General features: G+C 39.2%; 1 protein-coding gene across 5 annotated transcripts in view; it reads left to right on the top strand.

Annotated features, from left to right (window-relative positions):
- Positions 1 to 21,649, top strand: part of PRKCZ (protein kinase C zeta) — a 94,982-nt gene that overhangs the window by 12,494 nt on the left and 60,839 nt on the right. For 4 of the 5 annotated variants that reach the window (XM_083628698.1, XM_083628697.1, XM_083628695.1 and 1 more), the window contains 2 exons: positions 3,415 to 3,504; positions 4,461 to 4,511. In XM_083628698.1, coding sequence (XP_083484824.1) covers positions 3,415 to 3,504; positions 4,461 to 4,511 — 141 coding nt within the window. Of the gene's footprint in view, positions 1 to 3,414; positions 3,505 to 4,460; positions 4,512 to 10,200; positions 10,338 to 21,649 lie in introns of those variants that run through there. The other variant, XM_083628699.1, reaches the window with a different exon arrangement.

Raw genomic sequence — 21,649 nt, forward strand, 5'->3', positions numbered from 1 at the left:
GGTTTGTTGCTCCTGCTACAGAAGGAGCAAAGCAGGAGTGATCTCCTCATTCATGGTAAGCTGTTTACCATTCTTTCCTGCCACATGTGAATGCTGCCACTCTTGCTATATCTGCATATCCTGATCTCCTTGGAGGAAGGAATATCCATGTGACGATAGGAAAATACTTTGCAGTGTTATGCACTTGGATTTCAGTTAACCTTTTAAAATTATTGTAGAAGCTGTCTATTAAGACAAGGTTCAAGAGGTTAAAAGTAAAGCAACCATATTGAAAAAATGAATGTACATCTTCAGCTGAACAGTTCTTAACTACTGTCATTTTTATCAGTTTGTTCAAGGATGTCAAGAACTACATGTCCTTCCAGGTCAGAAAGAAGCATTATTATACCTACACGTTTTAGTCAAGCTAAAGCACTCAAGGAGGGGACCAAGCAGAGCCATTGAGGCACGTGACCTGGGCAGAGTCCAAAGGACCACATAAACAGGCCTGAGGGCAGCATTTGATCCTCAGCCTGAGGTTCCCCAGCCTTGATCTAGACTTCATGGATACTAATTTATTGAAAAAGAATTCTGTACAGTTTGAGAACTCTTAGGGAGAACTTAAAAAATATTTTCTTCCAATGATGCCAACTGAAGAGCCCAGCTCCTAGGGGTGGAAGTGCCTTCGGTCCCCTCAATATCTGCTGGCAGGGAGCCAGCCCCACTCAACATTGAGTGGGTGGAGGAGGCAGGGTGCAGCGTGGTTCAGTGGCTGGCTCATCCTGAGTGCAGAGAGGAAGCCGCTGCATACTAGGCCTTCTTCCGATGATACGGTGTCACACATGCGTGGCGTGCACTCCTCCCCAAAAAAATCTTGGGCACAAGATGGCGCTTCTGGAAGAGCCTGTGGCTTCCTAGGGTGTCCTGTGATAATGATTCTTTGTCAAAATGAAGCAAAACCTTAAGTTAATGGAGCAAAGTTGTTTTTGTATTTCCTGATTACCAGTTACAGGCATTTTAATGTATTCCTGTTGTGTGTTAGAACTCAAACACTTGAGGCCAGGTATTTATATTGGTGGGCAGGATCCGTCTACCCTCCGCAGGCCAACTTTGATAGGTGGGTGGGATTGCCCACCTGTCAAATCACCTGCTTGCTCTAATGGCATCAGGTGACTGAAATCTGTCAGTGGTTCAAAGGGGAATGCTGTAACCATTGATTTGCTGTTTGGTGATGTGAGTGTGCCTTCAGAGGCTTGCTCCGGTAGCACAAAGCAGTTTTCCTTGGACCTGCTTGCTGAAATGGCAGGGGAAAGCTTGGTTTTAGCATGCAGTTCTGAAGCAAAGGGCCTTGGTTCACTTAAAATGAAAGATTGGTGTAAGTTATCTTTAGTTACTATTCAATTGTTGATTGTATTGAATTCCTGTATTCAGTTACAATCTTAAAATGGTGTGCGGGAGGAGATCAGATACAATTAGATGAGCCTCTGTAAGGAGCTATACTGGTTTTGGGTTGTGCCTATGCTTGTTAGGCTGAAGGAATACATAATAGCTGGTCCTGTTCTTGAAAATCCAGGAATTACCTGAACCTTCCTCCAGACTTGTTACATAGTATGGGCACCTGAATGTTACCATTCTGACTAATCTTGGTAGCCAGCCATAATTTTGTATTTAGCCCACTGTGTAATCCAGTCCCATCATAATATTGTAATCATATTATCTGCATTTTAAAAATTGCAATACAAATTGAGTAAATGTCTTGGGGGAGGATTGACCTGATGTATTCAAGTTATAGCACTTCCTTCCACCTATTCCCAACTACAAGCATTGATTCCTCACCAACTCTTTGAAAGATTCTATCAGTGGTGTCTCCGAAAAATTTTATGCGTCACTTGGGAAGAAAGGCGAACTAATGTCAGTGTACTGGAAGACGCAAAGATCACAAGTGTCGAAGCAATGATTCTTCAACATCAACTTCATTGGACTGGTCAAGTTGTTTGGTTGTCTGATTATTGTCTTCCAAAGCAACTACTCTATTCCCAACTTAAGAATGGAAAGTGAAATACCGGTGGTCAACAAAAGAGGTTTAAAGATGCTCTCAAGGCAAATCTTTTTAAAAATGTGGTATAAGCACTAATAACTGGGAAACACTGGCCTGCGAGGGCTCCAATTGGAGAACAGCTTTTACCAAGGTTTTACAGACTTTGAAGAAGCATGAACTCAGGGTGAAAAGGAGAAGTGAGCTAAGAGGAAGGCACCTTTGGCAAACCCTCACTGTGATCAACTCCCACCCATAAACCTATGTCCCCACTGTGGAAGGACGTATGGATCCAGAATTGGCCTCCAGAGTCACTTACACACTCACTGTTAAGACTGTTTTCATGGAAGACAATCTTACTCGACTTTGAATGATCGATCACCAAAGAAGGCGAATCCTATGCACACTTATCTGTGAATAAGCTCTACTGAACTATCTTCTGAGTAGACATGCATAGGAAGAGTTTGCACACATGGAGGATTTGCTTTACAAGGGTTCTCCTGCCCCTTGTAATGCAGCCTTTTTTATTTATATTATTTATATATATTTCAAAATGCTTGCTCTGTTGTTAGGTTTTAAAGTGCTAGATGGAGCTGGATAATGTCAAAGGGAGAAGAGTATGCAGCTTTGCCCTGTGGGATCCCCCCCCCACACCTCATGCATTTTTTCTGTAGTCTTTTATTGCTGTTACAATTTAGACTAAGCAAACACTTTCATTTCTAACGTTGTGAACTATGAACTTAGGAGGGTCTCTCTCCCTTCAGATAAAGCTGACTTCTCCCCTTCTGTTTTCAGTCTGGAACTAGCAAGGATTCCATTTAGCACAGATAATTGGTCCTAGCCTTCAGAGTGACTTGCTCAACTTCTGCATCTCCACACCTTGTAATTTGTTCTAATGATCCATATATTTGGAGGAGTTGAAGCTCTTCTGAGCCTTATCCTTATTGCCAGATTTGGGAGGGGCACCACCATGGCAAGTGGATTTCTGGAAACTTTGTGCAACTAAGATGCCTATGGCAAGAATACCAAAGCACTATACCTGATATTCCAGATGCATAAGTAGACCCATCCCTTTTCAAAAGGGATGGAGATTATCTGGAGAAGTTCAGGTGTGAGAAGCTACTCTTAAAAAAACCATTTGACTACACCCGCCAAGTGCATGTGCAAGTACTTTGCATGGGCCTTTCTGAATCTTGCCTTTGTAGAGGGATCAACTTCTTTCAGGAAAATCATGAACTTGTTGTCACTGCTTGGTTTCCTGAGATACTGAGTTAATCTATGTTTGGCGTCAAAGATTCCAACCTACACTCCTGACATTTCAACCAAAACCATGAATTGTAGAGCCATGTAAATTTGGTTACTTTTTCCTCCTTGTTCTCATTCTCATTTTCTTTCGGTAGGTGATCCATGTACCATATCATCTCAGATGGAACTGGAAGAAGCATTCCGTTTGTATTGTCAGCATAGAGATGAAGGGCTCATTATTCATGGTAAATGATGGTGCTGCCTGAAACAATCTGTTTAACTTTAAACAGCAATTTTACATACCTTTTTGTATGGTATCCTCTTAGCAGTCAGTTTTACTATTTGAAGCTTTCGACAAAAAGTCTGGCTGTGCTCTTCTTTTCTGTCTCCTTTTGGAAAGATTATGTAATGCAAGTTTTGCTGCTTAAATCTTTCTAGTCCTGGATCTGATCCTATCCCCTCACAGCATCTTTCTATTCCCATATATGATCTTATCTCTCACCACTCTCCAAGCATGTACATGTCTTTCTGTACAATATTTTTTTAAAAAATCCAATATGTGCATGTAATGCTCTCCATCTTGAAATAACCCTGTCTAAACATAGCTGGTATAGCTGTAAGATGTGTTTCATTGGACGCTTAGCATTGGGTCCAGCAGATATATTTGATTTGATTATTTGATTATTTAATTTCCATACTGCTTAATATATTAAAATATATCTCAGTGGTGTATAAAAAAGTATGAAATTCATATGAATTGGCCCCAATATCCCCAGTTGCCTGTGTCTGCCAGCCTTGATGTTGTTTTGATGTGCAAGCTCATCAGTCTCATGTTTCAGTTTTCCCCTCTTCTACATTTGTACTTCTTTATTTTAAAGTATTCCTCAAAAAGCACTCTTTATCTAGTACTCTTCATCCTATAAATCACTTCTTAGCACCTATTGCTTCTGCGAACATTTCCTAAGTCACCACAGTCCTTTTTTTTTTTTTTTGCCTTCTGTACTGACTGGATCATCATCTATGCCATTTGAAACCCTGTTGTCTGCAGCTTTGTCCTAAACCATATATTTTTAAGACACTGCCCTGCCTTTGTATTCTTCAGTTGTGGAAGTAATATATGATTATTGTTTTTGGATAAAACAGTGAATGGATAAAAATGTAATTCATTAAGACATAATATATACTTTATGTTTTATTGCAGTTTTCCCCAGTGTTCCAGAAAAGCCAGGCATGCCATGTCCAGGAGAAGACCGTAAGTACTTGAATGTGGTGGTCCATTCTTCTGTGTGTGTTTGCATTACAGTATAAAATACTGTATAAAATACAGTATAAAATATTGAAGACAGGAGTGCCTGGCGTGATCTGGTCCATGGGGTCACGAAGAGTTGGACACGACTAAACGACTAAGCAACAACAACATAAATACCATCTTTTCATTGAAAATATTTTTGTTATGAAAAGCATGTTTGTGTCCTTCAGAATGCTTGTGATGTACTGTGAAGTGTGTTTGGAGGTATTTAATTTATTTCACTCATTATCACATTAATAAGTGGTAATACTTTCAGCATAGGTGAAAAGGATAAATTTATTGCCTGTTACATAAAATTGTTTAGTAGTTGAGCAGCATTTAAGCTGATAGTTCTTTATGCACTAATCCTTCTACTTCTAAAGTTGTGAAAGTATTAGAACAGTATTTTATGAGAAGAAGTTGGGCCAGAGTTTCAGATATATGCATTAATGCAAGGCCCTTGGGTACCTTACTTTTCCAAGTGTGGGTGGTCTTATGCAAATAGATGCAGAAAGTGTCAGAAAGTGTCAGTTAAGGCTAGTGAGGTCAGTATAGTATTAGTCTTGTGATGCAGAAATACTGCAGTTTGTTGGATCCAGACTAAATTAGTTGCATTTCATTCCCACTGAAATCAGTGGGACTTAAAGCCTGTTCAACTTGTCTCATGGATTTCAGTAAAACCTTAGTTTCACGAACTGGATCCAACCAACTTTATCAAACTATAGTCAACTCATGGAAACAGTTGCAATTAATTTGTGTAAACTGCTGAAGACACTACTGAAGATAATGTTAAATGTTCATATTTTGGGGTGTCTGCATGTCACATTGTTGCATGATATCTATATTTTAAAGTACAAAGAAAATTGCACATAGCATCCCAAAGTTTGTAAACATTTAGTCTACATGCAAATAAGCACATGACTAATTCCTTGAGCCTGAGGGAGATTAGGACTTGTGCTTCTAAAAAGAGCAGACCCTGTTGCTAAATGACATCAGTAGAAATCTGTAAAACATTTGTGATACAGCATTGTTGAGGAGGGCCTGCTGTTCAGGAGTGGGTGGTAGTTTTTAAAAACCTTGAGCTACTTTCGGCGTTTACCCATAAAAACAAAAACAAAATGGCACAATTAGAGGCCATCTCCAAGCCACAATTTGAGGCAGAGCTATATATTTTATTGAACCAACCACTGTAACTGAAGTCTTCCTTGGCAGGTAAAATAAGCCATGTCTGTAAGATCCCAGGATATTATCTGAAGGTACATGAGACCACCACTTTGCGGAAGCTAAGCAGGTCTGGTCAGTACCATGGAACCAAATGCACACTGTCTTGGGTTCCATGGTGGAAGAAAGATGGGATATAAAATGTCTGGGGTATATAATGTCAGGAAATAAAGTTTTTGTATTCAGAAGTCTGGATATCCCTTTATTCATTCATCTGCTGAGGTTGGTTCAATAAAATCTATCTCCTTAACATTTTTTATTAGTCTGCCTGCCCACATGTTTGTGTTAGTAAACTGGACTAAAAGGCGTATTTGTGTGTGGAGCTCAACTTCTATGAAGCTTCCCTCCCTCCTCCTGGAGGTTATTCCTGCTACAAGATATGTTTATAACCCTCTTCTGTGGAATCGACATTAATAATAATGGAGAATTCTGGAAAGCAAGCAATTAGTCCTAGATCTACTGTTCCTATAACAGAGCAGTTTTTATGGACCATCTAACAAAATTAAAACGTACAGGTACCTTATGTGCCCAGGTCCTTAGGCATGCCTAAAGCAGCATTTGAACAGCAGAACCCCTAATTCCCTTGAGTTTCAAAAGCAGACTACAGCTTATGTGTGAGGGGAGGGCTGCCGTTCAAGCATTACATATTCAGAGCCCCTTATATGTATACGGAAGTAGTTGTGCCGTTCCTGCTCTGTAGTGAATCAAAGCTAGAAAGGAAAGAATCACATACAGGTTTGGGGTATTGAAAGAATCACATCCTGGAATTTACTTGAATAAACTCTAGTTGTCTCTTATAAACTGAGAACAAGGAAGATTTATTCCCTGGTATTTAGTTACAGGAAAATCTTCAAAGCATCGTGACAAGATTGCTCAGTTTTCAATGACCTTAATAGAGTGAAACTAGAAATTGGTGTCAGAGAAATGCTTGGTGATCCGATTCAATCTGTGTCCTCACTGACCATTGCTATTATGCATTCTGCTTGATGAGGGTAGACCTAGGATCGATTCACACAACCCTTTTAGCATGTCAGCATGCAACTTGATGGTGCTCATTTCTGATAAGACTATTTCAACATATAATAAAAAGTAGATTATCAGTCCTTGAATTTGTCCTCCGAAATAAGAGGCTGCTAGTTCACTTAGTAAAATCCGATTTTCTTTTTGCTTATAGGTAGTCAGCATTTGAGCAGAAAACTGAAGGCTGAGGATGACAATGTTACAGAGACAGGGTTGGCATGCTTTTAAACATTGAGGGTCATGCTAATATATCCTGAGATAGAAGATTGCAGTGAATTTGTGTATAAACCAAGATCTTAATAGTCCGTATATTGTACTAAAATGCCCCAGACTTTCCATTCAGCCTTTGTTTAAATACCCTTTATGCATGGCACACCTTATGGAGTCTTAGGATAACAAATAAACTGGAGTTTGGATAGCCAGGGAAACAGAACTATGTCCTTGCAGTGCAGATGGTGTACTGTGGGTATAGTAGTAGTATAGTATAGTAGTAGTAATGCCTGGAAACCTGTGACCACTTAGCTCAGAAATAAATGAAATCTCTCTGGGGCTTCTTTACAGGTCCCAGTCTCTTCCAGCTGTGGTAAATGAAATAGTACTAGCTGTTGAAAACAAACACATTTCTGCATATATTAATGATTACGAAAAGTGGCTTTTAAAAAGGCCCCTAGACCAAAGCCTAACGCTTCATAGTTTGGATATAGCCCTTCAATTCCCTCATTGAATAACTATTCAAATGGGTACTTTTATTAGGGCAGCAGGTACTTTTGTGTACATTGTTGTGTGAGGCTGTGTTCTGAAAAGCGGCTTATAAATACTCTGAATAAATGAATAATAAAGACAGTTAGCTTAGTACTCATAGAGGTCTTGATTTGACAGGCACATTTATAAATTATGGATCTGTATAGACTCGGTTGACCTAGTTCTTCACTGGTATGTAGAATGCACACGCTACTGCTGTGTTAGTGGTCAGGTTGAATCACACTTGAATTGTTTGAAAAGCCTAGTAGGATGCAGTTGGTGAGTGACTTCTTAGGATTTGTGTTGAGAAGGCAGATATTATCTGTATTCTATAGGCATGGAACCTTACTGGAAACATGGTGCTGAGAGAGCTGCCTGTATTACTAAGCATTAAAGATGGTTACCAACCAATAAATGGTATTGGCTAGGATTAATTATTAACTGTTCAAACAACTGTGGCCTGTACTGCACACTTGGACTATGCTCAAGTGTGAGCAATGCTTGTATATAAATTATCTGGTTTCAGTCAACGTCATTAGCAGCATATTAAGTGTCTTTATACAGTCAACTGTAAAATAAAGTTTTATATGAGAGATAATATAGTAAGAATCTGCTATATTTATATTGATAAATTTCTCAATGTAAATAAAGTTGAAACTTTAAAAATCTTTTATAAACATTGGTTTAATTGATTTTAAAATTCTCACTCATTCTTCTGTCTGGTGTTTATAGTGAGCCATATTTAAACTTCTATGCTGGAAAATTATTTTCAGGGACAAGTGAGAAATTGTAATTCTTTGTTCACTCAAAATATGCTGCCGCTTAAATTAGCAATCTGTTTGTGCAGACTAATTTTCTACAATTGTACAAAAATATGGACTTTCTGGAATGAGTTGAATAGAGAGCAGTTGGACAAATTGTCCCTCCCCTCTACCTTACGACTCCACATATTTTATATTAGGTTATTAAAAAATAGGTATTTTATCATGATTTGTGAGCAGAACCCTGATTTCTGGCCTTATTTTTTGAGTGTGAGCCTGCCTGTTTACATTTTTTGTTGCCATAAACTTTGGTATACATGAAAGCAGTAGTTGTTTCCTTAAATGCTTTTCACTTACTCTGATTTTTAAACGTTAGTGATGGCTTTTTGCTTTGGTTCCGTTTGAAAATAAGATGTGATAACTATATTTTCCTATTAGCAAAGCTTTGTATACTATTAATTCAACAGGGTTAGTTTGTATCTGTTTCAAGCAGCCATTCTAAATTGTGTTCCTGAAACATATTGAACTATATTTTGTTCAGAAGCTTAAATAAATATTTCAGGCTTATTTTATTTAATAATGTAATCAGACTTTCCTCCTACTCTTATGAGAATCCCATCTGCAAACCACAACAGTCTGATATAAAATAGGATTTCACCATTGTTCAGTCTCTGAACTCATAGTGACCCTGTTTGTGTTCCCACCCCTTCACCTCCTTGTCTGAATTATCACGTGTGTGTAAATGCTATCTTTATTCCTTAATCAAAGGTCCTGGGCGTGACAACAGCAATTTCCTTAATCAGGACTGATACATATGCAGATCAAGTTGGAATTCTGATCTGTGGAGTAAGGTTGTAGAGTACTGGAGCTCCTTAATGCAGGTTCATATGTGCTAATTGATTCATGGATGTAAAATGAAATGATCTCTCTTGGATGTCAAATCTTACCCACTTGCCTTCGGGCCTAGGATGCATTTATCCGGGCTAAGTATTTAGGAAATAGTTAAAACCACATTATGAAAGGTGGTTGAGGCACTCTGTAGGAAAAAGCAAGTGAAGCCTTATCTACTACTTTATTGCCAAGAAACTGGCTCTGGGCTCTGTGGTGATGGAGGAGTAACAGTGCAGCCTGATGTGGCTGCAGTATCATTTATTAAAAAACAAACTGTGGCTGGCAACTTTGAGTTTTGAATTGGCTTTCGGCTTCTGATTCCTTGCCTATGGAGAACCATAACAATACCTCTGTTGTAGCTGCTTGCTGTGGCCTCGTGAATGTATATTTATTAGCAAAGTCTCTGTCCATAATATTACAGGAATATTTGTTCTTTCTGTCATCGGCTCCTTGACATCCATGCCATGTTTTAGTTTGTGCCTCAGCTGCTAGCTACAGCCTCCCAAGGGAGCCAGTACCACCCGTGCCTGGATACATGAGGCAGAGATGTGAAAGAGAGAGAACAGGGATAACCAGGCTTCCATTAAATATTTGTTCTTAATGTTCAGGCTGATTCTGCCTGTCGCCCTTTCTGGGTGTGTAGTCCTATTCACACAGCAGCATCAGTGAAATAAGGGCAAGGGGAAATCTCATTGCATGCCTGCTGCATTGTAAAGCATAAAGAATTACATGCTGAGGAAGCAAAAGAATAAAACCCAGTGAGTAATGCATTTCTTTTCTGTAGATTTTATGTGCCTTTACTGTGATTGTTGTGAACCGAAGCCATTGATGCAGTATGTCTGTGCATGTGGTGCAATAGATAATAGAAGTCAGCATTTTGCTTATCTAGCTGCCTTAGCCTACAGTCCTCCTCTGCAACCACAATTGCTACTAACACAGATTTCGCCGCTGCCTCTTGCGTGCACTGGGATGTGGCTGAAAGAGCTCTGAGACATAGTGGGGGGTGGGGGGGATTTGCCCTGAAAAGACGTGTTCTTGCCAGGTGACGGGTTTTTTTGGGGGGGGGGCACAGAGACCAGACAGAGGAGTATGCAGAGTGAGTGATGCTGCTGCTAAGAGAGATTAATGAAGGAAATGTATCCCAAAAAACCTGACGGTATGTGAGTTGGGGCCTGTTTATTTGAGAGTATTGTTTTCTTTATTTCGCAGATTTGTTTAGTGTTTGGTTTAATTGGTTACATTTGAAAAAAAGCTTAAAATGAATTAGTGTATTCTGTCGTCATGCTGAGGAGAAGTCGAATGGTACTGCATTGCTACATCAGACTAAATCAATATGTTTAATGGTCAAATTGTATTTTGTGCAGTAGCTGATGTTAACGTATGCTAGAGCTTTATTTGATATTTTTCAACATAGGACTGGAAGGGAAGAATCATTTTGCTCTTGTTTACTGTATAGCAGCCCCCCCCCTCCAATGTCCTTTTCAAGTCATTGAGCCACAGAATCTGATCAAGGAATCTAATCATATTTATTCACAGGAGTCTTCAGCCATAAAAAGACAATCTTCTTTTGCCAGGTATATATTTTATATTTGGTACTGGTATTTGTATATTGGAGCCGGTTGTTGTTCCTTATGATCCATTTGCCGTATATTGTTGTTGAAAATTAAATTATAGGTCTTAAATGGTTTTCTGGTGTTTAATCAGCATGTTCCCTTGGGAATTTTTGTTCTATCTGTGCAACATATTATAAGGACGTAGTACATGGTATCTCAAATGGAAGGAAATAACGGCTTGTGGCCTGTAAATATTGTGCAACGCATACGGGCAGGTTTTCCCTTTATTTGTTGCTGTATTAGCAGCAATGATTAGGTTATTCAGAGCACGTGAACAAGACCCATCCCCCAGTGAAGAAAAGAGTGACTGCGACTATAGAGGCAACTCTGAAGACATAGCTTTGCTTGCAGAGAGCATTTCTTTTGTACTGCAACTACAGTACTAAGAAATGAGGTTTATTGGCTAGACAGATTGTGTGTGTGGGAGTAGTACAACCGTTTTTGTAAAAAGTAAACAGTTACGTAGATATTAGCTGTACCGCTATTTATCAGCAGTGCTGAAATCCCTGATCTGCCCCTTTTAGTGTGCTTGTGCTGTGTGTCTCCATCTCAACCCCCAAAGTTCATACATGTTTTTTATCTCTGAAAAATAAATGGGGAATGGCTGTCATATGTCAGATTTGTTTGTTTGAAACAAGTTACAAGACTTCTTCCTCTTTAATTGCAGCAATACTTTTCTCTCTTTTTTTCATTAAATCTGAAATGACCATAGCATAATAGCTGGGATTCAAAGAATCACACAACTATTTATTATGTGTTCATAGTGGCATTTGGCTTCTATTTCTCAAGTGGCAGCCCTTCCTGTCACGTGGCAATCTACTTTTAAAATTTGAGGGCTTTCAAAAGCAGAGTGTTAGCTTACATATGGACCTGCTACTTTGGTCATACCTGTGTTTGCCCTTGACTGCATCTAAAGTACCTCTTTAGACATTGGTCCGTGTATGGAAACCTCTTTAAAGGGGTACTATTGGTTTGACTTTAGAAAGCACATGACCTGATTTTTACATTTCTAGTGCCATAGGATTGTATCAAACTACTATAAGTTTTACTCACAGTAGACTCATTGAAACTAATAGACCTTAGTCAAATGCATTAATTTCAGTGGACTAGGATTATCATTGGCTGCAACCCAGTACTGTCACACACTTTAAAATGTATTGGTTTGCTTATAGTGGAAGTTTAATTTTAGGATGTCTAGTGCGTGGCTTTTGTCGTATGTTATACTACATAAAATTAAATGGCAAAGCTGGTTTTTTTCTTACACACACCTCAGCTCTGCCTTGTAATAAATTGCTCTGTCTTCTAGGGCCAGTGTCAAGGTAATTTTATTCAATCCTTTACTATCATCCCTTAGTTAGTAATAGTTAGTTTCAAAACCTGGTTAGAGAGAATCCTTGTTAGAGCTAGTCTTGGTTCATGGGTAATATTGGAGTTGACCTAATCCTTAAATAATAGTTAAGGCCACGGGGAGAGGCAGTTTGTATGTGAGGAACGTGTGCACTGTGCAATCCTGTAACCTATAGTCATAGTTAAGAGATTGTGAGTGTTATATCTAGCACCTTGTGCTATCACCTAGGCTTCATAATGCAATGTTCTTCTTAAACCTATACAGCTATCTCAAGCTCAAGCCTTGATTTTTAATATATGAACTTTTGACAGACCTGTTAATAAATTGCTTGACTGCTTGTTGGCTCAGATGTGCAATTGTGCTGAACTTGTTAAATAATCATTTTTCTTTCAGGAGTAATAGAGTCATGAGCAGTGTGCTCTGGTAATGAGAATCTCAAGGATATCTATCATAGTTCTTAAAAGGTGAAAGGGCATACCTAACTGCCCACAACTCTTAATTCAGCAATCACAGCTTTGTAATTTCATAGAAAGTTCAGAAGAGGCAGAATCTACAAATCAGTGACTGTATTTGCCTTTGATGCCAAACCCAAGGTTGTGATCCTGTGGTTGCTGGATTACAATGTCCATCATCCCTGACTATTGGTCATGCTGGCTGGGGCAGTAATCTCAAGGCCACAGGTTCCCCACCCCTGCACCAAACTGTGGTTTACTGTGATGTGCATGAGCCACAATAATCATCAGACTCACATGCTCTCCCCTTCTGAATAACCAAGAGAAGTCTGGAAGCTTTTGCTTTCTGATTGCCATGCCATTCAGAAGTAGAATTCTGGTTTACCTATGATTAGTTTCAACCAACTAGCTTTGCAGTTAAAGGTTGGTTTATTTAATATTAAAAATAGTATTAACCACAGTTTGTAGCAGCTAAAGAGTGAAACTGAAAACTTCCCAACTTCCAGCTAGACAAATCTGAAGCTATCTTAAACCCGTTCCTGTTTTGCATGTTGCACTAAACCATGGCGTAAATGCAGCCACTGACTCATTTTGTATGTAATGCTAAGTCAAACTATGGGTTAGTTTGAACAAGCAAATATTCAGGTTCCTGAAGGGGATATTATGGCTCCTTTTCTCTTTCCAAATCATTTTACTTCTGGGCTGAGTTAAGGTACAGCTTGTGGTTTAGCTCTCACCAGACAAACCATGAGCTGAAATCAAAGTTTGTCCTACGATTTATAGTTTGTGGTTGTCTGGAACAGTTGTACCATGAGCCCAGATTCAGATAACATGCTAAGACAAACCATGGTTTAATTCAGTGCAGCAGCCAAATGGTTGGAGAGAAGCAAAGTGGTGGTCCATATTTGCTCGCTGGTACTAAACCATGCTTTGGATGAGTGTCAGGTGCAAATGAGGGTGTTGTCTTCAGAGCTGAAAAAAAGGTGTGAAAATCAGTTTTCCAAAAGTTTAACTAGAAAATGTGCAGCATCTCCTATTGTGGAAAAATACCACACAAACCTATAGGCATATAGTCTATAGGCATATGTGTAATTCAGATATAATTGATAATGTTTAAAAACTTCAGGTGTTTGTAATTTGATGCAGTAATAAATACTACGCATGATCTATTATCATTAAAAATAATAATTACAAAAAAGTTTAACCTCTCTCCAGGAATCCACTTGTTTGCACTAAGTCATTGCTTGGCTTATCATGTGCAAACTGGGCTGTAGCAAGGACTAGAACAGTAGTGTAACTTTTGTTCTCAAACCTTGAAGCAGGTCTGATTGAAAGTGAATGACATAATTCTGCACATAAAGCAATAGTGGTCAAATGTATACATGTATTTTGCTGTTGCTAGGGCAACTACATTTACTTGTGTACTGGCCTCAGTAATTTGAGAATCTTCAAGTAAGGCACTTAAAGTTTTATAGAAGTCTGCCAGCCCTCAACACCCAATTGCCATCCAGTTCTGTTAAGAAACAAATAGTTTATAATCTTATTTCTTCATGGTTTGACAGACAGGAGAATTGCATTTTGAATATAATATATAAAATATTGAACTTCTGAGAACTCATGTATAGTCAGAATTGATGTTCAGAATTATTTCTTGGTTGAAACCAACAGGGAAGTTGTGAATTGATTTAGTGTGAGGCTTTTCTTAATTATTATCAAGTAGCTTTAGAATCAAGGTTATGCAGAGATTTAAATAAAAACATAAGACTATTGACAGAGTGCTTTACACATACTAGTATTGTGTGTGAAATGTCAAAAACAGGTCCTCTTGTGGAGAATTGGCTGCATGTTACATCACTTTGCAGAACAGAAATTAAAGGAAACCAAAACAGCTGATTTAAACTGTTGCATTGTTTCCTAGAGTTGGACTATAAAGGAAACATCTGCAATTGTTTGTTTATAGTGACTTTCTGAAGCAAGTTGCTTTGCCCCTGGTTGAAATGATTGCTTTTTAATGTGGAGATGTCTAAAATATTCTCTTGTAGTGGAAATTAAAAGTACTTACGTTATGTCAGTTAGGTTTGTAAAGAGCCACCTGTGTGTTGAGTAAAAGTCACTTTAGGTGATCTGGCATGGAAGTCTTGCACAATGGGAAAAAGTTAATTCTCTTTTCTTTCAGAGCCTAACATAGATATCTGTTGACAGGTGGACTAATACAGATTTCTGTTAGATGATAACATTTGCAGATTTATTGCAAGGCTGCGTTAAGCACAGCAGCATTTTTAATTTCTGACTGTTAGACAAGCAAAGTGCTGCCAGCTGAAGCAAAAATTACTTAAATTTCAGACTCATTTGATACTCTTGTTATGGCTTAATGCTACCTGAAAGAGCCTTGAGCTTGTTCATTCCTCTCTCCAGTGTAGCTATGAAGAGATTAAAAGTCTTTACTTCTGTTTTTAGCTAACCACACTTTGGCATTATGTCTGAACCAGGGCAAACAGTGGTTAGTCTCAACTATGGTGTACCTTTGTGGTAGGTAGTACTGTATTCTCAAATAAGTATACAGTATAAGTATAAGTATAAGTATATGTGTTTTTTAGTACAGCAGACAGACACAACACTTGTTTGGGAGAGCAAAAGAAAGTAATTCCTTTTGAATGTTAGTTTACTTTCTCTCTCACCGCCTCCATATCTGTGCTGTGTAACTAACCTCTCACCTTCCCCCCTACCCCCAATTTTTTCTCATACAGTTGGAGAATAAACTTCTTTCTCCCAAGTTATGCAGAAACAAGCCAACTTCAAATGTTGGTTAATGAAGCTAGCTTGCTACAATAAACCATAGTTAACTTACGTTTAGTGTTACATCTAAATATTAAACTGCAGTTCATTGAAAACAGAAATGAAAGCTTCTAATATCCTCAACAAGAGGAGGGAGCAAATGAGCCCAAGGCTCATGCATGTAACATTGAAACATGTCCAAACCATTGTGTCTAAATCCAGTCACTATCTGGAATAGTGTGTGGTATCGCTTCAGCTGGCATACATTATAGTAGCATCTACTCAGGGTAGGTTTGGTAGGCCATCCTGCTATAAAAATATTAGTCATGGTGTAATCTGTGTTCGGAAAGCTTAAGCCTCTCCTGGCCTTAAAGGTCTGCTAACCCTTAAAGGTAGTACAGTGGTACCTCGGGTTAAGAACTTAATTCATTCTGGAGGTCCATTCTTCACCTGAAACTGTTCTTAACCTGAGGTGCCACTTTAGTTAAAGGGGCCTTCCACTGCCGCTGCGCCACCACCGCACGATTTCTGTTCTCATCCTGAAGCAAAGTTCTTAACCCAAGGTACTATTTCTGGGTTAGCGGAGTCTGTAACCTGAAGCGTCTGTAACCAGAGGTACCACTGTACTGAGTCCCAACCTGCAGTTCTGAGCTGGTTGTATGTTTGTTTCATGATCTCTGTCCAAGATTGTATCCCTTTAAGGCAAGGAGGAAGGTGGGAGGAGTTCACAGTTGCCTCTGTACTGCCTGGTTGCCACTTGAGTTCTTGCCTATGGCAATTGAGCTTCCTGCAAGTGACCAAGCATGTCTCCAATGGGAAGGCTTCCAGAAGACATAGATGGTTGTAGAGGGGTGAAAGGCATTAAAGTGTGAGTTTCTGCAAGGCTGAAAGATTAATGGAATTGTGCAGCATGTATGCAATTGGACTTTTACAAGCAAGCATTTCTTTTAACAGGTAATTAAATGTGGGTCTTAAAGCTGTATATTAAAGAAGCATCTGCTAGCTTTCCATAGTTGAGTGTTTCAATTAATGATGATAGATACGGCAACCTGTATAATTTTTTCCCTTTAAAAAAGCCCATTGGATTGAGTTTACTTGTGTTCAATCAACTAGGAATTGATCAGGCCATATATCTCAAACCTAATGTGGAGAGGATGACATAAGCTTGTTCTTGATAACTGAGTATGTGGATAGATACTAAAAGGCCCTGTGGGTGGGGCAGGGCATAAAACATATTATTGGAATATATAGTTTATAACTAACAGTTTTATCGGTTCTTTTAGTCATATATTCTGTTGTTAGGATCTGCCCTGGGACCTTAAGGTGAAGGATGGGTACGAAATCTAAAAAATAAATAATGACATTTATTGCACTATTAAGATAGCATTGGTTTGCTGTTTCTACTATGTGTACTTATGAATATATGGAACATTACTAGTGGAGGCCATTTGGCAGTCTAAATAATGGAATATATGGTGCTTGATCTGAAATAATAACATGGGAAATGTGAAAGGTTATTCAGTCTATAAAAGTGCAGGAAGACAAGTCCTGTCCCCTGGCCCTTATGTGTTTAAGGGATGCACATCCCTGTTTCTTTTCACTAATGAACATTTTGCTGTCTTCCATTGCATTCCTCAACAAATCCACTATGATATTTCCAAGTCTTCCTACTTGGTATATTCAGATGAACACAATGCCCTATCCCTTAGCCATAATTACAGGAGTGTTATGGGATCCCATGCTTCTTTTCTTGGAATTCATGACAGCTAAGGGTTTGTCAGCATTAATGCTAGTCATGGTTGACACATAGAAAGAATCAAGCTTTTTGTCCCTCCATTATATACACTGACTGACAGTGGCTCTCCAGGATTTGAGACAGGGATCCTTTCTTTCCCTACCTGGAGATGCTGGGAATTGAATCTGGGACCTTCTGCGTACAAAACAAATGTTCTCCATTGAGTTGTGTCACTGAGCTTACCAAGGCTTGCTGCTAATCATGGTATGAAGCTAGTTATCACTCTTGGTTAAAAACAAACCCAGATTAATGTTAACTATGGTTATAGTCTGTGACAGCATAAGCCTTACTCAGTGTTAAAGCCAGTGGGGAAAGGGTCAGCTTGCTTTTAGATATGGGAGGCCCACTGTCCATCCCTAAACCTTGAATAAGAGAATAGTATTATATCTGCATCAGTTCTGTGATACTCACAGGACAATTGCATGTATCAAGTGATGACCTTAAAATTTTCTGCTGCTGCTGCAGAATCCAGGGTTTATTCCATGAAGTGTTGTTGTGGAGCTCAGATTTGGTTGATAGTACTTTCTTTAACTAAGTGCTAACTCATATGTTATGCTGCAGAAGTGTTTGCTCTTTGTGTGCTGTGCTTTCATAGGATGAATGTTGCAAAATGCAGAAGTGCAAGTGAATGCATAGCCATGGATGACTTGTATGTGCCTACTGTGTTTTTATATACATGCCTGTCCTTCACACTTTGCAGCATTCACCATCGCAAGCGGTATTGTATGTGCAGTAAATGCATCTGTTGCATGAAGCTTGAATCAGACTTCATTCCCATTTCTGTTCTGTAGTGAGAGAATTTATTAGCTCTGCTATTTTTTTTATCTGCTGTTATAACAGCTCTTGTTTGCTTTGTGGTTTCTATCAGTGTTGCTGTTGATTATTATTTGAGATGATATGGGCTGGTTCAGTACCATGTGTGATACAATTCTCTTGTTGGGAGTTATTGGAGAGAAGCTGTCTTATTCCCCTCTGCTCTGATACATAGCTGAGTGTGTAATAAATATATGTGGGTTATAATATTGTTAAGTGTGACAGGATTGGATATGATTGCTTGGATGGTTGAGGTATTGTATGAAGTGGTAAATGATTAGATGGTTGTGTAAATGGGTGGTGAGAGTGACATTGTATGGTGAGGGTGACATTGTGTGGGGAAGGGCCATAGATCAGTGATAGAGCATCTGCTTTGGACGCAAAAGATCCTAAATTCAGTCCCTAACACCTCCATATAGGACAGGGAGAGGGCCACTCCCCAGCTGATACCCCAGAGAGTTGCTTCTAGTCAGTGTGAGAATTGAACCAGATGGGACTATGGTCTGACTCAGTGTAAGCCAGCTTCTTATGTTGCTTTGTGAAGCTGCTATAGTGTATTTTATATAGGTTGGGAGTTTGTAACATTTTGCCTGGTAACTTACTCAATATATAAGTCAATACTGTACATTTATATGGGTTGGATTTTTCTTAATGTAAATCATCTACAATAAATCTATAATTAAAAAAATGGTATATTTTGATGTTCCTTAATGTAAGCAGCTTTGAGATCTGTGGATAGTAAGTGGGCTATCAAAAAATAAAATAAAAGCACTAGTCCTGAGATGCTCTGCAGGGAGGAGAAAAGGGGAGCAGGTGCATTGGAAGTCTGAAGCACCTGCAGAGAGATACAGGCAATGACCGATTTAGGCGTATCCGAATGACACGTGATCGTGCACATGGACACAGTGCCGAACCCGGAAGGAGCTCCAAAACATCATAAAGATGTCACAGAAAGGGGCAAAACAAGATGGGATGGGGGCAGAGCAGGTTTATGCATACTCCTCTGATGCGTGTGGGTGTCCAGAATGGAACCCCCACGCAAACTAAGGATTGCCTGTACCGAATTCTCTCATATTCTACTGTGAAAATGTGTCTAGAGTGGAAGGAATTGCCATCAGGAATCTTCCTAATACAGTCAGTCTTATTAATGAAGAGGCAACAGAAGTCTCTTCATACATAATGCCAAACTGTGGTTTGGTAGTGCAGGATCAAGCCCTAAATGAACAAATTGCACTTAGTTGCCTCCTGGTTTGTGGCAAATCATTGTATGCAGTTATTTCTGAAGGCAAAATTTGTTTGGTGCTGTGCAGTGGCAGAGCTTCATGCTCCGACACCGGGGGTGCGGAGAGTGGGCGGGGCTGGCACGCGTCCCGGGGGTGTGGCGGACCACCCGTAGGGGTGTGGTGCACCGCCTGTGGGGGCGTGGTGCCCAGTGCGGGCAGGGGGGCAGCCACGATGGCACCCCACTGGGATCACACTGCCGGGGGCGGTGCACTCCCCCCGCACTCCTCTTCCTCTGCCAGTGGTGCTGTGTGTTAACTAGCCTCTAGTATGATAACTTGTGAGCTAAAGTGCTGATTAATTGCATCTTGTGTTTAACCCATCTATAAGCTGGTAGACTATAAACAAACCCATGCGTTCAAAAACTGGGCTAACCATACCAATAAATAGGCTTTATTAATGAATATGAAGGTCTTTATGCTACTGTAAGAACAAAATGATGGCAAGCTTGGAGGACCATAGTGGGGATTATTGGCTAACAAAACTAGATGTGACTTTATTAAGAGCATGTCCTTAATTACCTGCAACTCTGGAATATATAATGCTGTTTTATTAGATAATAAACCATTACCTCTCTGTACACTTTGTACATCATCATCTCTTTAGAAGCAGCGGTGAGGAACTCTGGATCTCTTATTCGCTGTCAGCAAATTTAGTTGCCTCTTGAGAATCTGAGGGGTACGGGGTATCAATGTGATAATCTGATAGGAGAAAGCACTTTGATCTAGCTCAGATAGATGGATTAGACCTGCTGACATTTTCAGCTGGACACGCCCCCCTGTTGCTTACCTGACATGAGACATTTAAATCTGCAACTGCCAAAGAACACCTTTGAAGCCTTATTTTCAGGTGGGATCAGATCTACCAGATGTCATATGACTTCAGATGATCGACACCTACTTATCAAATGTGGCCCACAGAGGGTTGGCCACTTTTTCATCTGGCTTGCCCAATTAAAGTGCTCCCCACCCCATCAGCTTTAACGCAAAGCAAAGTGCATTAGAATTATTAGAATGTTGCCTATCCAATGTATATTTATCATGGATTTCTTTTCTGTTTCCTCATGTCTGACAAATGATACTGGACATAGTAATGCTAGAGGGGTTGCATCTGCAGAGATCAGACAAAGTGATTTCCATAAGAATGTGATAACTAAGGAAATGCTTTATAAGTTTGAAGTATGATTGTTTTGAAATGTAGATACAAAATGGGCTGTAAAACCTAATGAAATCATTTTGCCTTGTTTTCAAGAAAGATTGCTGTTCTAGTATTCTGTAGGATTATGCAAGGGTAGAAAGAATATTTAAGGATAAAATATTGCTTACAGGCCTTCATGAATCTGTTGAACCTGAACCTCAGTTTTTTTGAAAACCCTCTTGAAAGAATTTCTTCTGCTGGCAACTATAAATACTTTCTTGGAGTATCTAAGCTCCTGAAGTGAAAGAATTGTTCAAGTCTTCTGTTTTTAATTGAATGTCAATCACCCTAAGCTATTTTGGGCAGATTTATTACTCTAATGTCACCCAAATGAAGGGTTCTTCACTGCATTCTAATTTCATTTTTTAAAAAATATTGTACCTTGATACAATTTTAGAGTTCTCTGATAAAGGTTGGTGTGTTCCAGAAAATGTCTACTTGGTGTGCTTGAGTTGTGCTTTTCCTGAATAATTATCATTTATACTTGAGCTGGCCAACTTTTGTTTTCTTGAGGTGATACTCTGTTCTCGTCTTAAGTGCTCAGGCTGCAAAGTTAGTTGGGTTCTCTTTTTACTAGACAGTTTCACTCCTTGATGGATGGTTGGATTCTGTATGGATAGCTCAGTCAGTAAGCTTGTGACTCTTAATTGTCTGGTTGTGAGCCCCACATTGGTCAAAAGATTTCTGCATTGCAGAAGGTTGAACTAGATGGCCCTCGTGGTCCCTTCCAACTCTACAATTCTATGATAAAGTCGGTGAAAGGCCAGGACTATGTATGCAAAAGCCAAAGAGATATTGCATTTAGTTGGAGAATATTTCAATATCTTGAAACAATTCTTTGTTTGAGTGTGACTGCAGATAAAAAAATACTTGTGATGTTAATGGCATAGAGAATTTGTTTCAAAGTCCATATCCAGCCCAGACAGCTAAATGCCTATATGCAACGCAATAAGTCAATATTTGTTGTCTTTCTTATTGACGGCAGTAACTGTATCCTGCTGAAGTTACTAAACCTTACAATACCATAAATACTGGGTAAGAGATATGGATGAGATTACGCAACCATGTTTGTATAACTATACTCTAGTGTGTCTTCATTTCTGAATTAACTATAGTTGGCATATTCTATGATCCAGAGTGGATGGGTATTTAGCAGGGTTCAGGCTCAATTGCTTCAGTGGAGTAACCCATGGA

The sequence above is a fragment of the Podarcis filfolensis genome (genome assembly GCF_964270895.1).
Source record: "Podarcis filfolensis genome assembly, chromosome: 8".
Lineage (NCBI taxonomy): Eukaryota > Metazoa > Chordata > Lepidosauria > Squamata > Lacertidae > Podarcis > Podarcis filfolensis.